Source organism: Manacus candei, unplaced genomic scaffold, assembly GCF_025592945.1.
Source record: "Manacus candei isolate 608988 ecotype Guabito, Panama unplaced genomic scaffold, ASM2559294v1 h1tg000023l, whole genome shotgun sequence".
NCBI lineage: Eukaryota > Metazoa > Chordata > Aves > Passeriformes > Pipridae > Manacus > Manacus candei.
This window is the reverse complement of record NW_026138071.1, coordinates 16,522,691-16,548,749: the sequence shown is the minus strand read 5'-3', so window position 1 is coordinate 16,548,749 and position 26,059 is coordinate 16,522,691. Positions and strand designations below refer to the sequence as shown.

The following is a 26,059-nucleotide window of genomic DNA, read 5'->3' as shown; positions in this document are numbered from 1 at the left end:
TGGCAGGCAGTTCTTCAGTGATTTAACTCTGTTATTTACAATGCTGTTGAACTCTGTCTTACCCAGCAAATGAGTGCAATGCTATACCTGATTACAATTAAATGTATATTTGTGGTTGGTAGATCAGGGCCAGGACATACAGTATACAAACCTAATACTTACTGTCACTATTTACAATAAATTTATCTTATCTTTTATTAGGGTTTGTTTTACTTTGGTTTTTTACTTATGTTTTCAGATTTTTTTAGTTGGTTCATGGCTCTCCTGCAGTTTCACTGCAGGGAGGTTTGTGTTGTCAGGTTTGGAAGGATGAGTATTAGTTTGACAAGTCACCCCTCAGGTCTCTTGGTACTTCCTTATTTTCCATGTGTCGTGAGTTAGATGTTTTGAAGATTAATTTTAAACAAAGCAGCATATTTAATTTCCCTTCAGGAGGAGAGAATTTATTTTAAAGAAAGCCCTAATTCTCCTCATCAAAACCTTTCTCAATCCCTTTCCTTTTTCTATAGCTAATAAACTGATCTAGCTGCAGGATTTTCCCCATTTCAAGGTAAGTTTTTTTTCATTGCAACTGTGTGGATTTTAGCATAACTGTGAAGGTCTCTCAATACTGAAAAACCAACTTGCTTTTTTTACTGGTGTGTGTATTGTAAAATTATTCTTTTGCATTGCTGTTACTACTGAAGCGAATTATTTTTAGATGAAAGAAGAGAAGTGTAGTGTAAATTTTCCTATCTTAGGATTAAGTGGCACTGGGATAGTTTTATGATTGCCATAATTAAGGGTGAATTTAATGATTTCCATTTTAATGTATCTCCATGTTGACTAACAGAGGCTTTCCTTTAGTGTTGACTTTAATATGAGAGTTTTAAGATGAAATCTAAAAAAATAGAAAAAGCTGTGGGCAAAGGGCAAAAAAGATTATTTTTTAGTTTTTTTTAGGAGGAAAGTGGACTGTAACAATAACTTGCCGGGACTGTAGCACAAGCAATGGGTTAGGTAAGGCAAGAATAGAAAACTGGAACAAGAACAGGAAGTGCAAAGATGAAAATTATTAAGGAGAATTTCTCATTTCAGGTGCTATCTCTCTGATTGGCTTGGCTTCCTAAAGTAGCTACTCATTGTTTGGTATTCTGGATCTTCTTTAGACCTGCTTGTACTGCAGGGGCACAGATCTGTAATTCAGAGCAAGTCAGGTTGTCTGTAATTCCTCCTCTGCTTCCCTCATTGCTATGTACAGACTGTATGTATGGTTGTTCTATATTCCAGTGGCACAGTTCTGTGCTTTCTGCCCCAGATCACCACTTGCAGCCAGAGGTGTGTAGGCATTGCTTTGGGTCTGTCATTCCCAGGTGCCGTGCCTGCCTTCTGCTGAGCTGGAGGAAGGGAGTAGGCTCAGCTGCTTCATTCTCTGAGTGTTATTCACAGAAGCTCAGGGGAAGAAAGGTCTCTCCTTTCCAAGTGTCTCAATAAGGATTTTTTGTTCATGTTTTCAAGATAATGGCATACCTAAAAGTTGTTGTTTTATTTGTTTTAGGTGGTTTGTTTCTCTCTCCTTAGGGACACACAGGACAATTTCTCTGGCAACTTTCTTGACTTTCAAATGCCTTATCTATCTCTTTTTAAGTGTTTCCTGCTCTTTCTTTCATTTTCAGAGATACATTTTCATCCTTCAGTGTCATCTCTGATGGCTTACTTTGTTCATTCTCAGGATAAACCTTTGGGGTGGAGGCAGCTTACTTTGTCCTTTGCTTAAGCCATGCCAGGTGCTTTTGCTTGTAGGAATTTTTATTATTGCAGTGGCATGGTCCTTCAGGGAGTTTTTACAATTTTTTTTAGTGAAGTTCTGGTGACGTTAGCAGATGTGTCTCCACTTACAGTGATGTTTGGGCAGTTTGCACTTTCCTTCCTTCCTGAAGGATATTGCCTTCTCATACTTTTCTCCAGAAAATCAGAGAAATATTTTTTCAAAACTGATTTCCTTGTGAGGGAGAGGGAATAGGTTGCAAACACCACTTTTTTTTTTGTCATTGTAGAATTAGACAACAAGAACTGAAAATACTTCATAAGAAAAAAAGAGGCCCTTAAAATTTCCCTCTGTCCCTGGAGGTTTATGTGGTTTCTATAAATACTTAATTTCTTTGTGTTGCTTCAGATATTTGACACTTAAAAGTCAGGGAAGAGCCCAGATTCATGTGAGATGTTCTCATTAATTATTCCATGGAAGGATATTTATACTTTTTCTTACAAACTTTGTTTGTATTCCACACAGAACAGGAGTGGAAAGTTTGGAGCTTTTAAGTGGTTCAAATATACTACTGCTGCCTTTGACCAAATAACTGCCTTAGAGTTTTTGAAAAAACATGTGTTTGTGTTTCTTTATTGTTGTCTTATGATGCTGTTTAAAAACTGTGATTTTGCTCTTCCAGTGACTGTTTTTTGGATATTGTTAGTGAATTTTATGGGACTGACTCTTGTGTGTCAGAGTCAGGAATAATGCAGTGAAAGTCCATGAATTAATAGCAGTTTAAAATTATCTATGTGTTAAACCCATAGAAGTAGTGGGCATGTTTAATTATCCACCTGAAATCATCACACAAAAGATGCATCTCATACTGGTTTGTAAATTTCATAGGGTGTATTTTATCTCTTTAATGTACATAAAAGATGTCCTAGAGAAAGAAAATTGATTAGGAAATTCTGGAGTGCTAAGATTATTTCAAAGCAGTGAGATTCTTTTTTATTTTTCTGTAAGAACCTCAGTACTTAGTAGTATTATCCATTTCTGCCAATTGCATCAGATGGGAACCTCTCATCATCTCACATTGTTGTAAAATTTAACACAGATAAAGCAGTTTAGTTCAAATCATATCGAGATATCCATCCCTTACCCTTAGGCTCATTCCAGTCACCATCTGAGGATGCTCATCCTCACTTTTCCATCGTGGACCCAAAGCTCCTTTTCCCAACTGGCAGTGGCACCAGTAGCTGACAAAGCTCAGACATATTTACTCCCACTTGGCACACTCCTCTTTGCCTGGCTTCTTGCACAGCTCTTAGTCTGATTGAAACAAACATGATCACTGAGATAAGTCTGGATATATTTGATTATTTGGCTGCTGCTTCAGAAATGAAGATTGTTACTGACTCACCGAACAAGACAGGTGCTATTTACAGAGTGGAGAAGCTGCTCTGCAAACCCAAGTCTGTGACTGGGCAAGCAGCAAGGAAATCCTCTCCTTTGCCCTCTCCAAACCCGGACTTTGGCTGAACAGCTAGCTTCTTAGGTTTGCATTTGAAAGGCAGAGCAGGCAATCTGCTGCACGACTGATGTACTGATTAGCCCTCAACCCTTTTGCTGTTTGCATGCACTGAATTGTTTTTCTGCTGGCAGACACACAGAGTTCAGCATCAGATTTTGACACACATGCTGCTGTCCCGACGGATTCACAGAGCGGGCTGTGTTGCAGCTGCTGCGTTTTCCACCAGTTAAATTGACAGTTACCTACTGTGTGGAGTTGCTAGGAGAAGGTGAACAGTCATCATTACAGCATATTCCTTCAATAACCTGTAGCGCTCTCTGATTTCTCTTCTGCAGGGATTTATATATGTCTTTGCTGCAGACTTAGCATTTGTACAGTCATATTTTTTTGAGAGGCTGCTAGATATTTATTCACTAAGAAACAATTCAGGATCAACTAAAGAGAGGAAAACTCTGGCATTTGAACATATACTCTTTTTGTAGGGTGATGTGACTGATACTGGCTTCTACCATCTGCTTTCCTATTGCAGCCTGTTTCTCCAACCTGCAGAGCAGAAACCAGCCTTTCTTTCCTTCTGGATTGTTAAAGCCATTCACATTTATCCTTCATGGCAGTGAATCATAGTCCGTTTTAAGGAATCTTTTGTGCCGCTGTGTGTATTCCTACAGCAGGAAAAGTGCATGAGAAAGGAGCTTGAGCAGCCAGTAGTATAGTAGCTGGCTCACCCGTATGGATTAGACTCGTGAGGTCAGAGGAGCTGTGTGTACTTGCTCTGTGCTTGGGGGGGAAGAGTGGATTTGTCTGTCAGTGAATAGCAATTCAGGCAGGATCGTCCCTCAGCTGTTGTAATTCTGATGTGTTTTGATATGACAGCAGCTACTGTCTAACATGCGTGGATCTTCTGAAATTTGTAGTGGACTAAAGACTGCTTTTACTTGCTGCTGAGCCTGACTGTAACTGTATCGCTGTAGGACAATAACGATGGGGGCTCGAGCGACTGAAACAACTCGGGAACTGGAAAGCGCCTCTGCAAAGTATCAAATAGGAGGACATGCAGAGAAAATGTGGCAACGGCTCAAAGGAATGTGAGTAGCTTTTCTCCTTGGCTTTTGTTCTGTTCCTTGGGAAAGATAGTTTTCCTCTGTTTGTTAAAATGACCAATTAGCAAATGGGAGAGTTATTTTTAAGCGGTGAAGAGTATTTGCTCTCATAATGCAGTACATCGTTCTCATTTACAATGGTACTTAGAATTAATGTCAGACTGTATAAGGTTCAGCCACCTCATTTAAAAGATGTATAACTAATGAGAGTTATTATCCAAATTAAAATGCAGGTAAGTCCTTTCAGGTTAACACTTCCATAGCTCTGATATGATTTTGTAAATGTTATCTTCAGAATCAGCATTTCTGGAGCTGTTTCATCATTCCTGTCAGTATGTATGGGTAAGTAAATTACTGCAATTCTATAGGAAGTATTGGTACCTTGCCTTTTGAGAGTACCAGTAAAGAAGTCCATATTAAAAGGTGCTTAGCTATTAGGAGGTTGCTGTGTCTCTGTTTTTTTGTCAATTATTTTGGTGTTCACTAATGCTAGAAACTGATTGAAGGACTATTTGAAGGGACCACTTATGCACCTGCTGTGTCTAATCCACTCCTCTCAAATGCAGTTTTCACTGTAGACTTTTGAATCAATAAATAAATATCTGCAGGCTGTTGGAGAGAAACTCTGTCAAACTAGTGTATCCTAAATCACTCAAACTTTGACACCTTCTTTTAGGTATTTGCCTGATTTTTGCTCTGAAAGCTGATGTTAGGATGTTACAAATAAATACATGTTACATTTGTTGCTTTGGAAGCAAGGAAATGGCACTCCTATTTTTGCTGGAAAGATTTGAAATACTGGGTTTCTAAAGGTATTCCACAGATGCTATATAGTGCCTCTGCTGCTGAAGGTAAACAGGTTATTTACAGTGCCAAGGATTATGATGCATTGGCTATGGCACTGCTCGTTTCCCCCGTGCTTTGGGTAGAAATTCAGAGTGGCTGTGGGGAAGGGGGTTTCCACCATCTCCTTTCTTTCAAGAGGAATTGGTTTGCTTCATTGGAAAGTCACTTTTCAGTTATGGTCAGGAGTTTATCATGTCTTCTCTGTGATATGCTTTTGAATATTTTCTCACACTTGGGGAACAATTTTTCCACTAGAAACCCCAAAATGCACAAAGCAGAGCAAATATTTTGATCATTTGCTGATGCCACACATTTTGCCTCTGAATTTCCCCTGCTGGAGACCTCCATCAGTTTGTGCAGATTTCCATTTGTGTAGGGTCTAAGCTACTGCATTTTTTGTTCTATAAGTTCTCTGTTATCACTGGACTCATGAGTTGAAACATTTCCTTTCAGCTGCCTCTGGGATGGTAGCATTAAACTAATGTAATAACTAAACTACACTAATGTAAATAACTAAACATTAATGATACTCAGTATAAGAGCTTCAGGAAATAAGGTTCATGCGTTAGAAGTAGTTAAAACAATATATGCAACCCTACAGCCAAAATCTGTCTTCTGTATGGTAAGTAAAAATCCAACTCGATTTTCTTTACATTGCAATTGCAGCAATGCTGCAATCACAGACATTATCTGGCAGAGAAGATAGTAATTTGAATTTCATAACTTGATCCCTAGCATTGGTACTGATTTTGTTGATACCTGAGTGGGTAAAACACAAGCACGCTGAAACAAGACTTAGTTGTCAAAATGAGTGGTGTATGTTTCTGTCTTGACTGTAGCTTCTGGTCTTTGAATTAAATATTTTCAGTATGCAGACTGAAAGCTTCTAATGTTTTGTACTTCATGGAAAGAGAAAAAACAAATAATGAGGGACTGCTAAATAATTTATGTAATACTGTGGCTTTTATAATTCTTTGTTGTGCAGAGGAGTAAAAACAAAAGCCATTCAAGCCACTGCAGGAATTCCAGCTGCCTGACTGAAGGGGAGTGTTGTACACCTTCCACTTCAGAAGACACCTTGTCACAGCCCGGCCAAGGGAGACTCCTTCTCAGGCCATTTAATGCTACTGATTACACCTTTTCTCCCTCAATCTTTTATTCTCTATTGGATGGAATCTTATTATGGACAGTAACTAAATCTCCAGCTTACATGTATTTTGGTGTCAAGAGGACTAGAAGATCTGCTGCCTAGGAGAGTTTGTCTTCACATGCTGATAGAGCATGGTAGGGAGGTCAGAAAGAGAAGCAGTTCTTTAAAGAATTTTGGTTCAGAAAGCAGAAAACCAGACATGAAGCAGAGCTCTTTATGCTTACTGACCTTGCGGGGTTTGGTATTCTCCTTCTTCTGCAGGTAGACTTGACTTAATTCTGTATTGTTCCTCATTGTGTGAAACTGCCTGTTTGTGGTATATGTTGTCTGTCTGACAATTCACTCAATGTTGACACAGCACTGTCAGACATCTCCTGCCATCTTATTTTATTTTGCAAGTAGACATCTTTACGAGTAGCTTCTTGTATCCCTCTCACTGTCAAACATAATATTAGGGGTGGGTTCCATTTCTGAGCTTTAAATTCATTGTGAAAAAATGGTTTTCATAGATAAGCATATGTGCTAGAATTGTCTCTAAGAAGCCAGAAAATCTCTGAAAGGAAAAATTTAAAATCCAAGGTCCCAAGAGCCTGGGAAATTGGAGTTCACATGTGGCTAGTATAGGCTAGTTTATGAAATTTTTACTAATTTAAAGAGAATATGTGTTATTGCTGTCACTGGTTAAAACTAATTTGTGCTAACTTGGATGGCAAAAGGGATCTGAAGAAAAGCATAAGCTTCTTTCCTTACCTTCTTCCCTTTCTTTTCCATCATATCCAACATAATAGACCCCAACTGCTGCAGAAAGGAGAGTCTAAACTTTTAGACACTAAAAGAGATGTACTTGTGGACCCAGTTTGTTGATCCTGCAATGCTGCAGTGACAAACTGCATGCATACACATTTTGTAGAGACAAAAGGGGCATTAGTCATTGATTTGAGGAAATTTGGCTTGATGCCAAGGAAAGTAGACAAATGGCTTCCTCCTCAATGCTGAATTATCAGAAGAGAGAATTCTTTTAAAGGCATCAAATAGAATCCAGATTAGCAACCTCTTGGGTCAAAAGGTACCAGAACACCCAGTCGTTTTTTCACTGAGCCTGTGGATACTGGTGTAAGAGCTATAGAACAGTTTCCAGAACCAGATATGACAAAGAGGTCTTTCCGTTCTTTTTCCAGGTTTCTTGTTCCAATTTTATTTTATACAGTATTTGATGCTTGTGTTTACTTATTGCCCTTTTTTCTATGCTCTATTTGCCTAAACTGTGATAGTTTAGTAAAGGTTAACTGAAGAGATTATCATAATCAAAAATTAACATATTATGATATAAAGATTTATAAATTTGTGAGTACTGAACAAATGAAAATCGAAGAGGTAGAATTACAGGTGGATAACTACGATAAAAAATAGCAGGCCAGATTGTCACTTACTGCTAGCTACATCAGGAACAAATGGATATATATATTTCAAGTAGTTCTTACTTGTAATTTGGCCTATTTTTACTTTTTTTTTTTAATGTGAAAACTTTTCTTTAAAGGAAAATCATAAACTCTTAAAAGTCATCCAAATGACAAATATGTCTAAGAGGACTTTAAGCAAAACTAAAGTTGATCTCAGAAATGCTCTGAACAGAAAATTGAGGAAATTATATAATGAGATATCTGTTGATTGATATGTGTTTTGTTAGTGCTATAATTACAGTAAGAATAGTTTAATTATAAATTGTGAACAGCTTTTTTTGATTCTAAAACCAAAGTCTGTTTCTGCACCTGAGTAGTCAGGTAAACAATTTATAATTACAATTTTGTAGCTTATAAATATGTATCTAATTAAATGTATAATATGAAAAATTTTAGAATTTTCAATAAGTCTAGATATTTTAACTACTTAGTATTAGCAATTTAGAGAACTCTTTAACCAGTCATATTAGAATACTGATATTTTTTTGCTTATTAGAAAGGTATTATCATGTACAGGAGGTATAGAATTAATTTTCAGGTTCATACTAATTTTTTTCTGCAATTTCTGGCATGTTCCAGTGCTGTTGATGGATTAGAGTAAATGCTAATCCTCCAATTTACTGTGGGTAGGTGAATTGCTGTGCTCATAGAAAGCTCTACTCGGAATGATTACAGATTTAAGAAGTGGTGCACAAACCATAATTTGCCTATGATATCAGTAAGAACAGTAGCAGCATGTCTTTACAGGTCTCATGGTCTGCAAATAATACAATAAAATATTGAAATTCCCTATTAGAGCTTTAAATGAACACGTACATACACCCCTGACATATGTGTCCAATTGAGTTAAGTATTGTATCTTAGTGCAATGCGAAAGAGATTAAAGATAACATTTTATGAATCTGACTGCTAAACTGCAATTAAATGACATCTCAAACTTCTATATTCTGTATTTCTGTTTAGCTTAGACTTCTGACTCTACTTATGCTACATCCAACACTTTTAAAATTTCCTGAGATATGCTTACTGTGACTATTTACCTCATAAGTGTTCTGTTCAGATCTCTACCTAGAAAGAGGTTGTATATAGTTGACTGCACAAATAATTACTTTCCTCCTATTTTGAACTCCTGTCAGCTCCTTGTGCAGGGACCCTTGTTTGCCCTGCAGACTGGTGAATTATTATAAACATTTCTTTCAAAAACTTCATTCTCCAATTTAGCTGTTGCATGTTGAAGCTTGCCACAGTTCCTGAGAGCTAATGGTCAAAAATTTAGAATTCATACTGCTCTCCCCCATATAACTCCCAGATTCTGCTCCACCTCCATAACAGAGTGAAGTCAAAATACCTGGATAGGAGAGAAAAAAAGGCTTTTCTCTTGCTAATTATATAGAGTTAGAAAAATGCAAATGCCTAAATACTGAAATTACACAGTTACCAGTGGAAGTTGTAATAAAAATAGACATTCATTTCATGCTTCTGAAAGGCAAACATAACCTCAGGTTTATCAAAATTGCATCTGACAGTTTTCCTGTAAGATGTCAAAATAATCATTTAGGAGTGAACCCATTTAGTACAGTTCCATTTTGTTTGTGTTTGCCATCAGATCTGGTTTACTTTTGGTATCATGTCTGGAGGAGGGCTAGAACAAAACCATTGCAATTATTTCTGCTGCCATTTACTGGAGACTATTTCACAACTAGGACTGCAAAAAAGGTTTGAGATCTACTATGGAAGTGAGTCCTACACTGCTTCTGTATTGTTGTATCTAACCTGTAAGTTTTACTTTTGTCAACGCCCCCATCTCCCAAGACATCCAGAGCCTTCCAAAAGGAAGGAAAATTAACCAACCCATCAACCCACCAAGGACCAAATGGGCTAAGCTTGATGCACAGACTGCAGAGTGATGGAGTACTTTACTCATTCTCTGGCGACAGCAGGTATTTGGTAGCATTTTTGTTTTTCCTTTACTGCCTTCCCGTACAACTTCATGATGTACTTGAGGTCATCAATGCAATTTATGGAACTTTTAAAACAAGGCCTCGTAAAGAGGAGCTATAGAGGCAGTCAGAACTTACTATGAAGTCAGTCCTTTAATTTTGCCAGGGAGGTGGGGAAAACTGAGCAGTTGTGACTAAAAGAAGAGAGAACTGCACTCTGCTGTGGTTAAGGGAAGCTAAACAGAAATTGAGTACATCAGTTATAAAGTTACAGCTGACAATGAAATGACTCAGTTTTCACAGTCCATAAAGCTTTGCAATTAGTCAGGCAGCGTTGCAGACTGAAGAAGCCAGACTTCTCCCCGACCTCTCTTTTAGAAAACTGGTTAGGCTTGTAAAGAACTACATTCAGTTTCTGTTAAAGGATGCTGCTGGTTACAGCGCAGTCATAGACACACATTTCCTGAACACATATATGCAAGGAATAGTGATCTTAAAGAACTATGTGACTTGCTCCTTAAAGTTTGTGGGATGCTGGCTGTTTGCCAGCATATGCAATTTTATAAGTGAAGTCAAATACTGTTAAAATGACGTTGCATTTATTCTTGTGGATTCTGCTGGAAAAGTGATTTCTAGAGAGATTTTCTGTGAACTGAGGGAGTTTGTTGGATGCAGGGTCCCTAAAAGATGACCTTTTCCAGCAACCATCATGGATTAAGTTGTTCCCCATGACTCATTCATGCCTCCTAACTCTCATTGCTGCCTCCATGCTGGCTCTTAGCTGTTTCAGGATGACTGGTTTTGATGCCATTTCTTCTATGGAAAAAACCAGCAATAAGTTTTTTTCTTCCCCTACTATAAATTTAAACCTCATCAATTCCTAGGTTGGATTCCTTCTGTGTTTTCATACCTAGTTGCATCCTTAAAATGGAGGAAGTTGTCTGAGGATGGGACTACCTGAAGTGAAAGGAGAGGGTCCTGGTTCAGCAGGTCTCTAATGAAACAATTGTAGTCTTGAATCTCTCATGTTTTAAGTCCTTGATTCTGTGATACTGTAAATCCAACATTAGGGTACCTAGTATTGTATCAAAACATGACAGAAAATGTTGATCCAATATGAACTTTTGAGGGTTCAATTTTGTTCCAGTATTCTTGAAATGTTAACTTTGAAATAGCAAGTTTTATGAAGATCAAGTGCTACCCATGTCAGTCCAGCTTTATGGTGCTTCTGTAGCCTATAGAAAGCTGGCCTGAAAGAAGGCCAATCTAAACACCTGTGTGGTGTACTTTGGCTAATTCAAGACCATTGTAATCATGTATTGGCACCCCAGCTGAATCAGTTAAGCACTGCTAGGTAATCTATAACTAGCAGTTACAGAACTGTAATCTAATCCCCCAGGCCTATTGTTTGCCTTTGCTGTATAAAGCTCTTTGTCACTACTGGCAATACTTTGGGTGTCTGCAAATCGGAAAAATGGTGAAAAGTGCTTTATTAAAACTGTTATTCTTCTTGATGTGAATGCCCTGAGAATGAGTACTCATGAGCTGCCATTGTGCTGTTGTGGTCTGTACCCAAAGCTGGACTGTAATGAGATTTACTATGGGTTCTTCTGAATGAGTATGAGAAGTAATGCTCATCTGAGTCAGTGTCATAAAATGACAAAAGCTATTCCTAAATTGCTTGTCTGTTTTATAATTTAGGCAAATACATTTGATTTTAGGCCTTGCAGAGAAACCAGTATACCTTGCTGGAGAACACTAAAATGAGACGTATGTTAAAGCTTTGCTTTTTCCAGAATTAGTAGTTCTACAAATATCCTTCCGATGTTTAAAAAAGATTAAGAAAGAAAAGAGAAAAAGAAATGTGCTTTTTCTTGTCTTCCTCACTGATTTCATGGCTGATGCATGATGGCACAAGTAAGTTTTTGTAATCCTTATTATTTAGCATTTTTGTCTGATTTTGTTGCTATTTATTTAGTGAGTTTTTTTGAATTAGAGACTGTTGAATTCCAGCAGTTCAACCTTCCAAGCATAATGTAGATATTATTTGAAGCAGTGTTATTTAACAGGGAGTGATCTAAAGGAAGATGTTTGTCTATGCAAGTGCTTATGCTCCATTATCTATTGTTTGACATTGGCTGCAGTTTGTTTGACCCAACCATTCTCCAGACTTTTGGCGCCCCCAGGAAAACAAGTAACCTCCATAAATATTATACAGACATTTAATTGTTGTGAATTTCTCTGATAAATAGTGTTTGGAGGCAGTTACATTTGAATCATTCACTGTTAGTGTAATTTACGCCAGAAAGACACTAAGAAAACAAGTACTGGGTAGAATTTACTTCTTTCTTTAGTTCATCTACAATACTGAACTATTCTTCTGCCTGGAAAATTTGAAATGAAATTAATTTTTTTTCTTTTTCTTCTGTGTTGTCTGCAGAATTTATCGAAGAATTAATGTCTAACATTATGCTTAACTGCAGTTAAATGTTTCGTATTTTTATTTACTGTTTGTTTTGAATAGTTTATTTCTTCTTTTGTTTTGTTTTTATTTTGTGATAAAATAAAACAAAAATATCAAACACCACTTAGTCTAATTCAGTAGCTTTCTTTTCCCTTTTTACTGGAGGCTTGACGAAGGTTTGATTTTCTTTTCCTCTCAACGGAAGATTTTTATTAATATCACTGTATTTCCTAACCTCAAATATATTCACTTAAGATAACTGAGGCACCTGTTTGGCAGAGATGGCAAACATACCAGGCTCAGCTGGAGCTGCAAATTGTTGTCCCTTTTGGACAGTCCCTTTTATCATCAGTGTGTTATTTTCTGATGCACAGGCAACTGCACTGCAAAAAGCATTACATCATTTCTATTTCCATTAGGGTGGGCTAATTTCCATTAGGGTGGGCTGGAATGCAGAATTCCTGCTCTGAAGAAAACTAAATACATTAAAAAAACCCTTGAAAAAGGCCCCCAAGATTAAATACTCAGAAAAATGAGTATCCTGAAATTTCTTTTAAAAATTTTGAATAAATATTTCTTTCTGAATTTTTCTACTTCCAATACCTTAAAGTGAGGTGCCAGCCACCTCATTATTTGAGAACCAGTTGTCCTAGTCCCTGTGCTGCCAAAGATGACCTGGGAGCACAGCTCTGAGCAACACAGAGGAATAGTTGCCTATAGTCAGGAAATCTCCAAGATCGATATAATTTTATAAGCAAAGTAAGCTGTGCATGAAATCTGAAATTTTCCATTGGAGAAGTTCAATTCGAAAATTACTGACCAACTCTGATTTACTTATTTTCAACTTAACAAGAAGACATTGGATTTCATAGGTAGTTGAAAATTAGATGTTTCTCACAGAAAACTGCTAAAGTATCAGAGAAGGTTTTATGTTTCAGTAACTACCAAGACACCTTCACCAACCATCGTCGTTAGTTTACAAAACAGGTTTATGAGATAGTCTTGTAGCAGTTATGGCAGTAAGATGGAGGTAGCCTTCTTCCTGCCATATACTGTTGTGACAAGGAAACTCTATTTTAGTATTATATCTCTCTTGAACAGACATTATAAGTCTTCAATCTAAATAATTAGAACAAAGATGAGACTTCAAATTAATTTATCTTGAGTATTTTAAATTTATGTCTCCCTCTCTCCATGTAATGAATTTCTTTTATGCTTTTAACAGTGGCCCATTATTATATGGCACTGGAAGTGCCATATAATAATGTTTTTACCTGATGTCTCCATTACAGAGACTACTCAAACCTGTCTGTCTTGATTTATTGAGTGAAACAGTACATTAACCTCTAGAAGGAAAACTGCAATCATTAGATGATTGGAAGCATTACTTATAGTGCTGGAAGTATATGTGAAAGAAGTGAAAAGAATTTTTACTCTTAAAAATAAATCTATCTCTACTGGATATTTTTTGGTTGATGTAAATTTTGTTCCTAACTTAAAATGTGGTAAATAGAAATTTGGCTTATTCGGGCCTTTTGACTTTGAAGTTCCTTTCTAAGCAGATTGATTTAATATTGCTTGTTTCTCTAGAAATATTAAAAAATATTTGTCAGAGACATGTCAAAATGAAGGATGGTAATAACATACACATGTAAATAGTTTAGTGATAACTGTGAGGAAGCTTTGCTTCCAAGAGAGGAATATTTAATTTTATTTTTGGTTATTATCTTGAGTAGTTCCATTAACCATTTTCTACTTCATGTGAACCACACATCAAAAAGAGATTCCTTCTCCACTTGATCACTAGAAAATCCTACTGTTCCAGAAATGTTTAAATATATAATGTGTAGAAGTAACTAGACATGAAAGTCTTAAAACATTTTGGTTCAATACACTTATGAACCTATATAATTATTCATATTCCTGGTTTTGTAATTAAAAAAAGTATGGTGCATACTTAGAGACTTTTTGATAAGAAATAAAAGATTAGTAATATATTTCTCTCCTGTGAAAGAGAAATTGCATTTCCAAGAATGCCAAATGGACAACTCATGAACACTTATGTCCTAGGCTATATGATTCTTAATTCTGGTTTAATGTATCAAAACTTTTTTTTTTCCTTCACCACTAATGTACTGAATGTGGTTCATATGCTATATGAAACTGAACATTAGCTAGGAGAAAAATGGTTTACCTACTTAGCAGACAGGGACAAAAAGCTGTGAATGTAAACCAGCTGCAAGTCTGTTTTGGAGCTGGATACAAGGTAAACACAGAATATAGAGCATCCCAGAAGATTATGAGGGTTTATGAGACTTTATAGTTCAATCTAAACTTTCTGAGTTACTCCTATCATTGTTAGAGCCAAACCCAAAATTTTTGTTCAAACACTTAAAGCCTTTTAGAAGACTAAATTATGATAGATTTAATACAACTATGTCAGTGTGTGTACTCACATAATATAAAAGGAAAAATAAACATGGTATTAGAATTCTTATAGAAAGTCTTACTTTGATTTGATCCTTTAATTGTAACAAACATGACATAAGATTTTAATATTATCAATTCCTGGAAAAAATATTTGGCTCAGGTGGACATAAGCCATATGGAACCACCACTGTCATCTGTTTTTCTCCCTTGACTTAGTCAGCTTTGACCAGATAAATTCTGGATACTTGAAAGAGTCAACCTTGTCTTAATATGAGGGCATGTTTAGCCTTCTAGTACTTTGCTCATCCTCTTTTCCGTAAGAGAAAGGGCTGTATCCAAAATGGCGTTGTATGTAATGTAAAAATGTCCATGTGTTCCCATAGAAGTATGGAAGCAAAATATAGAGTAGATAATGAGTTAAGGAAAGTACCTAAGTTCCTATGAGTTTTCCCTAAGACTTTTAGTTTGAAAGTTCAGAACATTTTCATCATCAGTTCAATGCTAAAATCATCTTGTTGGTTTGGGAGAGAGGACACAGAAGCTGCAGAGTCCTTGAATCATGTTACTACTTAGGGAAACATGGTTATTAATAGAATTTGATTTTTAAATACTTTTCAACCTTTATATGTCAAATGTAATCTCAAATGCATTCTTAGTTTCAATGACCAAGGGAATAGAATGAAACTTTATACTATAAGACATTAACTTCAGGAGAGGAAGATTTCAAGGGGAATAATCTTGAGGAAAAGGTAGAATTCATAGAAGTTTTAGAGATTAACTGTATTCTTTTCGTTCCCAGTAATGAAAAACAGTATTGCAACTTTACATATGGTAACTCTGAATTGAAATAGACTCAAAAAATACTGTGTAAAGCTCTATAATGGCAATGTAAAGTGATAACAGATGTGATTTCTCACACTAAAATGCATTCTTATCATTTGACAATGATTCTCATTATGATGATCCTGTTGGCATGGAACTGAAATTTTTCTACATTGTACAAGCTATATTAAATCTGTCTTTAGCTGGCACCCATGCCTTACTGAAGTTGGCAGAGTACCACATGCATGGGATCAATTCCAGCTTTCTACATGGGCACGAGTACAAAAATCTCCATATGATGCTTCACTTCTGAAAATTAGTTGATGATTTTCACAAAAGGGCTGCTGCATAATGCAGTTCTGTATCTCAGCAAGAAGTACTTCATGGCCCAGCTATGGGTTCTACTTGCTCAGTCATCTGCTTTTATTCAGTCCATTAGGATCTAATAATATTTAAAGGTACTCCAGTTCCTGGCTGTACAGGGGCTTTGTGGATCAGCCTGAAAAATCCGAGAATCTTGTAGCTTTACAAGACTGCAGTTCAGAGATGTAAGAAAACTTTAGGATCCAAGAATCAGTTTGTTCCTTTCAGGTACAACATGTGTTTTTCTACAGATTTTTCTGAAAATGAACAGCGTAAAAGAGGTTTGGATTTTTTGAATGAAGAAAATATAAGATACGTATAGTTTTTGAGGAATAATTAAGATAATACAGTTGATGTTGTACCTATAGAGCATAAAACATAGAACTTCAGCCTGTGATTTCTCAGCCAAGTCCATAATCTAATTAGCTTGGTTCTGGTCTCAGTTATACCAGTATAATTGGACGCTATTGAATTACAACACAATAAATGAGACCTCAAAACATATTTACTTTAATGTGACAAAAGAGCACAGTATTTCATGGAAGCAGTGGAATTTGGCTAAGGTTTATTGGTCATTCTTTTTTATGAACACTGGGCTATGTCAAGTATGTTATAATTCTCAGAGTTAGTTGTTATTGAATATGATTCTTATATTCTTAATTGCTGAGTGAACAAAGCACCTGATAGGACAAGAATGATTCCCTGAGGCTTCTCTTCCCCCTACCCCCCTTTTTTTCCTTTTCCCAAAGGAAAGAAACATGTTTACCTCCCTTTGTCTATCGCTTGGCTGCCACTATAGTAGTAACACAGAAACAGATTGCATCAAATTTGCTATTTATTGCTCTGATTTTGGATTTTTGCCACTCTCGCTAATGAGCTATGTTTTTACAGATAGACAAATTAAGGATGGGCTCCTCAGCTTACATGCATTTGATTGTATCCCAGTTTGTCATTAAATTTATTTTTAACAATAAAATCAGCAGATTGTAGTTTGTATTCTGATTATCTCAAACAGATCTCACCATGTTTAATGCAACTGTGAAGCTTTGACTGCAGATGAGGGAAGTTAGCACTTGAAAGAAAAAACAGTTGCACAGCATCATCTAAAATTTTATTTTTGCAGGTTTTTTGTAGTAATTTGGGGAATGGGAACAGGGAAAAGGGAGAGATAGATGGGACAGGGCAATTTTATCTAATACCACTCCCCCTCAAAACAAATAATTACATTGCATTCCTTTCTAGTGCAGCATTCAGTTAGCACGACAGGCACAAGATTGTGCGGTATTTAGTATAATAGTAGAAATATCCACCAAATTAAATGATGAAGTCTTAAATGTTGTATTTGCATTTTTATGGGTAGCCAAAGGCTTCTCAATATACACTCAGCAGTTCTAAAAGTGTTTAGCAAAAGTTAGAAGTTTTGTTTTTTCTCTGTTGAGTTGCCTTGGAGGAAAGTGTCAGAAGCACAAAAGCCTTTGTTGCTTCACTTCATGATTAAATCCAGCCTTCCCCACTGAAAGAACTCTTTTCTTTTGCATTATTACCCTGTTACAAAACGTCTCTTCCCATCACAAATATTTCAGTTTCCCTATGCTTCTTTTCATAATTAACACTGAAAGCCTAAAATTGTGAGTCTAGAAGCTGCCATTTCTTCATGTGTAAAGAATTAAGCTCAGCATTTACACATGTAAAAGAGATGTTTTACTCAGTAAACTATCACTTTACCAAAAGTAGACTGCTAAGAAGCAAATGTGGGCTACCATTTTTAATTTAATTATCCACTAAGCACCAGTGCTTATGTAGGTGATTGCAGCTACCCAGATTGCCTTATCTTTGTAAACGAATTATGAAAGTGAAAATGAGCAAAGGCATTGTCTGAGAAACAATATATTACCAATTGCAGTGATGTGATTATACAATTATAACACTTCTATTCAGGCCTTTGTACTTCAATGGAAGGTAGCTTTTTTCTGTTCGCTTTAACACTTTCCTAACAGATTTAGTAAGCTTAAAAGGGTCACATTTATACTGTGGGAAAAATTAACACTAGAAGTTATACCACTTATCTGTGTCAGCTGCAGTTCACAGCTTTGGATTCAGTAACGCGTGCTTGCTTCGGTAGTCAGGCTACTTTCTTCTCACTTCTCCAATCTTTTTTGGAAAGAAGAGTTACCTTTAATCCAGATTGTTTGTAGAAATCCAGATAATTTCAAGGATCTGGCTTCTTGGCACAGTTAAACGGATAATGGATGTGGCATGGAGTGGGACTGAACTGTCGCAGCTGGGGTGCAAGTAATAATTCACTGCTGAAACTGGTGTATTGAGAAACAAAATCCCTAAATTGTACGAAAAAGATTTTCCCTCAGTGAAGCTGAAAAACGCAGGGAAATGTTACCCCAGTGCTGTTCACAGCAATGCCTGTGCTGAAGCGCTGTTAAAACCTTAAGATTGCTTCCCTCCCCCAGCGCAATCGGAACAATAGAAAACAGAATCAAAGATGCAGTGTTTTACATTTGCTTTGGCACCATGCTAACTTAATCAAGAATGAACTCGCTTAAGGATTTTTTCCATAGAACTAGGACAACAAGCCGTTCTGGTACCACTCCCAGAGCATGACTCACAAAGAGAAAGCAGCAGAGAAAGAGAGTGGTTTTTTTTTCCTTTCATGAAACCATTCACTTACTTACAAGGTTATGCACTTGTTTTTCTTTCTGAGTGGGTTATTTGATTCTTTTACTATTAATGTTCAAAAAATTAATCTTAAAGGTAGATGACATCAATTTTTTAAAGGTAGATTGTGTCAATATTGATGAAATGGGTTGTCATCCCCATCTATTTTTACTTAAAGATGCATGCTACATTCTTTTTGTGTTTAGTCACTGTAATACAATGTGAAATCCTGACATGATTGCAAGTTCTCTTGACTCCTTACGAAATGAGTTTGTTCTAGCAAAACAGACCTAATGATACCAATAAATTTTCTCTCAACATTCATTCATTAGCATTACAAAGTATTGTGATACACAAGACTTCTCTTGATGCTTCTTACTCAAGCTAAACCCAAAGCCAAGCTTTTCACTTAATGTTTTTTAATAGTCACCTTCTAAAAAATATACTGAAATATATGCCCAGACTACCCTCCACTAAAAAACTGATCAGCATTTTTTATCCTACTTGTTACAGAGTTATAAGGTTGCAAAGTCCTGAACTCATATTTAGTTGCAGTTACTTGGTAAAATTATTCCACGTTCATTGTTCCACCTTCTTGTTAATGCTGTGTTTTTTATCTACTGTAGCTCATTTTCACAGCGTGGGTGAGATTGGAAGGGACCACAGTGGGTCATCTGGTGCAACCTCCCTGCTCAAGCCAGAGCACTTGGCACAGGATTGTGTCCAGACAGTTCTTGAATATCTCCACCGAGGGAGACTCCACAGCCTCTCTGGGTAATCTGTTCCAGTGCTCGGTCACCCACACAGTAAAGTTCTTCCTCATACTCAAGGTGGAACTTCCTGTGCACCAGTTTCTGCCTGTTACCTCTTGTGCTATTGCTTGACACCACTGAGAAGAGCCTGGCTCCATCCTCTTGGCCCCCTTCCTTCAGATGCTTATATACATTGACAGGGTCTCCTCTCAGTCATCTCTTCTCAAGGCTGAACAGGCTCAACTGCATCAGTGTTTCCTCTTAAAAGAGATGCTCCAGTCCCTTAATAATCTTTGTAGCACTCTGATGGACCTGCTCCAGGAGCTCCATGTCTCTTTTATACTGAGGAGCCCAGAACTGTACACAGCATTCCAGCTGAGTAGGATCAACTTCCTCAACCTGCTGGCAATGCTCTTCCTAATGCACCTTGAGATACCATTGGCATTCTTGTCCACAAGGATTCACTGCTGGCTCATGGACAGCTTGTCCACCAGGACCCCCAGTTCCTTCTCTGCAGAGCTGATTTCCAGCAGGTTGGGCCCCAGCCCATACTGGTGCATGGGGTTGTTCTTCCCCAGGTGCAGGACCCTGCATTTGCCACTGTTGAATTTCCAAAGGTTCCTCTCTGCTCATCCCTCCAACTTATCAGGGTCCTGCTGAAGGGCTGCACAGCATCTGGGCCATCGATCCCACCTTTGTGTCCACAGCAAACTTGCTGAGGAGGCATCTGCCCCCTTCATCCATCTCACTGATGAATAAGTTAAACAATACTGGGCCCAGTAGCGAACTGGAGGAACACCATTAGTGACAGGCCTCCAACTAGACCCTGTGCCAATGATTACAACCCTCTGGGATCTGCTGTTCAGCCAGTTCTCAATCCACCTCACTGTCCACTTATCCAGTCCCCACTTCTTGAGTTTGCATATGAGAGCTATAGCTGAGGGCTGCATACTCTAGATAATTCCTGTATCTGCAATGTCAAGATTGATTTCTGTGCTAGGTTTTCATCTTAAGGGGACTTACAATTTTTTTATTATTTTTTTTTTCATCTCACGTGTAGCAAAACCAAATCACTTGACGAGAAAGTTATATTGAATTCTCTTCATCTCTACTCCTGCTCATCTCTGCAGTTTTGGATTATTCAGTGTTTCCCTGATATATACCTGCATGACAGCTCATTTTTCTGGACTAACTTCTGAGGCCTCTGAAACCCAGAGTCAACTGATTAAAAGCTAAAATCTCTATCCCAAAAGAAATGTTAAATTCTATAGACTTCTTACCAGATTGTAAACTGTTTCAAGGTGGGGAAATTCATGCATCTTTTTCTTATGTGTTATGCAATCAGTTAATCTGGGAACTCAGTAAGAACCCCAGACAAATGACTATTGATTTGTTCAGGTGATTTATTGCAATGGGACCTGCCCAAGTCCACCCTGCATGGGAGTGTTATCTTGTTAAAGATGATGATATGCAGGGAGAGCAAGTTCTGAAACCTCTCCTCATGCTCTTCCTTCCAACCTACAAAGAAAGATTCTGGATAGTGGCCAGACTTGGAAAGTAACTCTACAGGGTTCACAAAAATAGTGTTTTCGTCTGAGATTTCCTGATCTGCTTATAAAGACAGTCTTGCAATAGGGAGTTTTTGTAGTGGGTATATGTGGGTGTACCACAACCTTCCACCCTCTGCATACTCACATAGACTTACATCTCATTATTGTCTAGCTATTAGTTGTATGTGTCTGTGAACAATGATGGCTTCAAGTACTAAGCTGTCAGTATGACTTTCCCAGATGAACATCTGAGTAGGCGTAAATGTCATGATAAGCATGCTGCCTTCATGTATCACAGAAAGTTATGATCTCCTTTTTGCTGATTCTTATGTAACTATACTTTTGGCTGATAGAATAAATACTTAATATTTTTTACAGTCAGCTGTATTGAACATATATGTATATATATATATATATATGTGAAAATTCCTCTTACTAATAGTGATATTTTTTCCTTCAAAATACTTGTCAAATCTGACCAATAGTCTTTCACATATTCTTACTTAGGTGAACTGGAATGCTTTAGAGAATTTAGGTATGCAAGGGTTGGATACACCAATATCAGTTCAAGTCACCAACACCAAATGGCTCTCAGAAACTGTGGAGAAAGAAATTAATTGGATACTTTCTTTTACCTAACAAAATGTAAGGATAATCTTTAGTGGTAGCATCACTACATGCCATTGCTAAACATGTATCTGAGGGGCTGGACTCATCTAAACTTTTGGAAAGCTATAATTAATTTAAAATACACTATTTTATTTGGATTTTTCTCCGAGTTTTCCAAATTGAAATACTGTTAGATCTATAATAAATAGTGCAAAACTAATAAAAAAATATGGCACGAAATTGATACTTTTGACAAAAAAATGGAAACTAAAAAGGCATCAAAAGTAGAGAGGTGCAGTCTCCACATTTAAGGTAGGTATTGTTAATACAAAATATCAGAGAAAGACATTTTGTAGCAAAGAAAAAGTAAAATCATTAAGCTCCTGTAAAAGAGCGTATTATTATTATTTACAGTACAGCATGTAAAAAAATTTTAGAGTTTCCTGGGCAGTATTGTCTGGACTTTTTAGGTTCCAGGCTGCTTGTGTGGCTCTTAGGCTACACTGTTAGTGGTGCTTCTTCCTGGGAATTAAAGTCTGACAAATGTGATGAAATGCAGAATACCGATAAATGGAAAAGGAAACCAAAGCCAGAACTTAAATGCAAGATGTTTGGGCAATTCATATGTGAATGTACAGCCTGCCAGTACTCATTTTGTTTAGCATTTACTGCTATGGCAAGCAGACACTTTTAAAAGAAGTTCTTTATCGTAGTTTAGTGGGATTTTTGTGCTGGGGTCAGGAGCAGGTGCTTGAACTTTCTAATCTCTTGTTGGACTAGTGCATGGAAAAATCAAGCAATGCTGCCTGCTACTTTCAAACCTTTCAGAGACCTTCTTTTCAGTGGCAGTCGCAGAACATGAGTGTGAAAATTTTTAAACCAAATGTTCACCAGACATCTCTCAGTGTTCATGTGATCCTCAGCGCTCAAAGGCTTTCAGAAAAAGCATGGAGAGGAAAGTATATCTTATATCTTATTCCTTTTTAAAAGATACTGCTGCTTTTACTTGTAAATTAATGCAATAATTGTATAAAATAGAAAATGCTTCTTTGCTTTCATAAAAACTATTTCCTTGGTCTACCTCAGTGAAGAGCATAGCTCCGTGCAGGACATAAGAAACTACGCTCAGGAGTGACTGACAGTTGTTAATTTAATCCCAGATAAAATGGAGAAATGAAGGTTGAACTTTTAGGAAGTAATTAGGGTGTTTCAGTGCCTAGCCCTGAACTTTTGATGGAAACTAAGCAGAGAACTTTAATGGGACTTTTAATAAGACTTTTGATAGTCTCCCCTCAATCTGTGATGCTAATAAATTCCACCATTACAAGATTCTGCTTGAATAATGGACACAATACTAATTATTTCACTGAAGTATCTATTTATTGCAAAAAAAAAAAATGCTAAGGTGAGGGTAGTGCCTATACAAAGGAAAATATTTCAACTGGTTTAGCTATTGTATTTGTCATTGTTGGAAGCTGACTGCTCAAATTTGAAACCAGTTTCACGTCTTATCACAGAATCATAGAATATCCTGAGTTGGAAGGGACCCACAAGGATTATTGAGTCAACCCTTAGCGCTGCACAGGACCATCCCTGAGAGTCACACCAGGTGCCTGAGAGTATCATCCAAACCTTTCTTGAACCCTGTCAGGCTTGGTGCTGTGACCACTTCCCTGGGGAGCCTGTTCCAGTGCCCAACTACACTCTGGGTGAAGAACCTTTTTCTAGTATCCAACCTAAACCTCCCCTGACACAACTTTAGGCCATTCTCTTGGGTCCTGTCACTGGGGACCACAGAGAAGAGATCAGTGCCTACCCCTCCTCTTCCCCTCACAAGGAAGTTGTAACTGCAATGAGGTCTCCCCTCAGTATCCTCTTCTCCAGACTGAACAGACCAAGTGACCTCAGCCTCTTCTCATACGGCTTCTCCTCAAGGCCCTTCACCATCTCTGTTGCCCTCCTTTAGATGGTCTCTAAGAACTTAATATTTTTTTCTTATTTTGCAGTGCCCAAAACTGCCACAGTATTAATGGTGAGGCCACACCAATGCTGAGCAGGACAATCCTCTCTCTCACCTGGCTGGTGATGCTTTGCCTGATGCCTCCCAGGACACAGTTGGCCCTCTTGGCTGCCAGGGCACTGCTGGCTCATACTCAACTTACCATCAACGAGGACTCCCAGCATTTATTCCTTGCCTAGACTGGGACATTGGAGATACAGTAGTTATGTTTAGTATTCCATTTGCATATTTTTTTATCCATTTTTAAGCAAATCACCTGTAGCTTCACTCCTTTAGGTGCTCTCCGGCAATTATCTATAACCAAAGAACGTTATTTTAACAAGGTAGAGTTGTAATTTCTCTGTATTTTGAACCTTATAAAAATGACTCAAAGCATAATTAATTCTGCCTATAAGTAAACTACTGTGGGATGCATTCTCACCAGTCATTGCTGGAAGTTTAAAACAAAATTCAGACTTGGTAACATATCAATGTACTCATTTCTCACATAACATATGTTGTGAGATCTTTGGGGTAGCAGTGAGATTTTTGTTCTGTTTGTATGGCAACTACACACTGCTGTCTTTATCTACCACTGCAAAATTTGGTAGTATCACAGCAAACAAATGTTTAAAATAAATTGTTTAAAAATTTTACAGTACATCAAAATTTTTTCCAAGTTGTCATGAATGATTGCTATGTTAGTGAAAAGTCTTTACCTAACAACTAAATGCTGTTATTTAGTATTTCAGCATTTATTTTTGCATGTCATCTGAACTCTGTTCATACTCAGGGAGGTTAGGCACAAAGAGCTGCTTTTATTTCCCTTATTTTCAGGCATTCAACTCTAGCTGAAAGTAACCTTGTATTGTTGTGTGTTAGGATCAAAGCCTTCCCAAAACATATCTCATCCTGGAATACTACTAAAAGTGGAGGAATCAAATGTTATGTAACAAAAGAAGTTTTAAGAGTGGCAGAAGGGGAGGAGGAAATTACTTCCATGGAAGTGAATAGAAAAGACCTAAAACTCCATAGAACTGATTGCTGTGGGAATGGCCCAAACTCATATTATCCTCTAGATTTCTGCTGATTAATTATATTAGGACAAAACAGCATTTCAAAGCAGGTTTCAGCCTTAGAACGAGTGAATATATTCAGTCTGTCTGGGAGGACTGTGTCAAAGTGTGGATATTTCAGTACTTTTACACCAGGAAAATAAATGGATATTTTGTGTATTGTGATATTCAGACTGGACTAAAGCTGTTTTTTAGTAAAAACTAAGATTATGTATATGCAACAAATTACGTGTGACCCTGTGGTTTAGTGAGTCAGCCTGGTCAAGTGCAGTGGCCTTCTTCAAGGTTCTTTAGTGTTTCCCACTGTGACTTGAAGGTTTATTTGCATTACTGACTGAGCAAACGTCTGATATCATAGATTGAGTTTGTCAGCAAGCTGGCAGAACATAAGTTTTCCTTTCCTGGCACAGATAACATTAAGAATTTTATCAGGGAATATTATGCAGACTCAAAATCTGTCAAAAATATGAATGACAGTGTGACAGAAACCACCTGCATAGCTCATAATGTTCTTGGATCAAAGTACCAGCAGGAAATTGCTGCAGTATTCCAAATAGTAAGTATGGTTTTGTAACAAAGCAGAAACCTTGAGAACAAGTAGATATTTGCTTTTTGTCACTTTAAAGCAGTTCTTTAAAGCTTATACCAGAGGACATACTGAATTTATGGCAAGTGCTAGTAAGAAATATTGAGTTACATATCCAGAAATTAACAAGATCTCTATGAGGCTGGGGCACCTGATATATGAGGGACAAAAAAGATACTGTTAGATATGACTGCATAGGAAAGGGGTTTCAGAAGAAGATGTTGCTATCAAATCACTAAAATGAAAATTTACTTGATACTGGAAAAAAAAAAGGGGTAGAAAAAAATACCTAGTTCTTGCAAAGACTTTTAGTCCATAAAAATGAAAACACCTTTTGAAGGGAAGAAATTTTATCAGTGCTCAATGTTGAACTTAGTCTGAGTTAAAAGTGACCTGTCCAAGATAAGTCAATGGACTCATGAAAGGTTCAGTGCTCTTAGGTCCCAGCCCGGAGTCTTATCAATCAGTCCACACCGTTTACGTTCATACAAGAAGGAAAAATAACTGAGTTATTTTTGCCATTAATCTATTTTAAATACCACTCACTTCACTTAACTAAGGACGTTCCATGAAGTGATCAGCTTCTACCATCAATATGGCATAAGCGTACAAGACTTTGCATAGTATTAGCAATAACAAGCTAAATCTCTGTAGGTTAGAATCAAAGCTGTCTCCTATGCATTCAAACATCACTTCAACATCATAACTTTATATTAAGGTAAGAAAAACTGTGAGGATAATGTACTTACCTCTGACAATGAATGTAGGTTCTGTAGGTGGTTTTGTAGTTGATTAAATTGGTTTTTATCCAATTTATATTTAAATTATAGTTGTCAACATCAATTTAGGTGGAGTCCAAGGAAGGATCCTTCCTTAAAACAGTTACTAGTAGAAGGATATTTTCCTGCAAATTTGAAGGTATGCTTTTGATACTACTTGGTTGAAATTAGAGTGCAAGTGTGATCTGTTTGCTCTGTGG

The 26,059-nt window shown here is 37.2% G+C and overlaps 1 protein-coding gene across 3 annotated transcripts in view; it reads left to right on the top strand.

Moving 5' to 3' along the window:
- Window positions 1–531: 531 nt before the first annotated feature.
- The window catches only part of PDE1A (phosphodiesterase 1A), a 151,216-nt gene continuing 125,688 nt past the window's right edge, over window positions 532–26,059 (top strand). Inside the window, exons 1-2 of one of the 3 annotated variants that reach the window (XM_051787686.1) lie at window positions 532–550; window positions 4,235–4,348. In XM_051787686.1, the coding sequence (XP_051643646.1) occupies window positions 4,245–4,348 (104 nt within the window). In that variant the 5' untranslated portion in view covers window positions 532–550; window positions 4,235–4,244. Of the gene's footprint in view, window positions 551–3,170; window positions 3,532–3,584; window positions 4,011–4,234; window positions 4,349–26,059 lie in introns of those variants that run through there. The other 2 variants (XM_051787685.1, XM_051787684.1) reach the window with 2 other exon arrangements.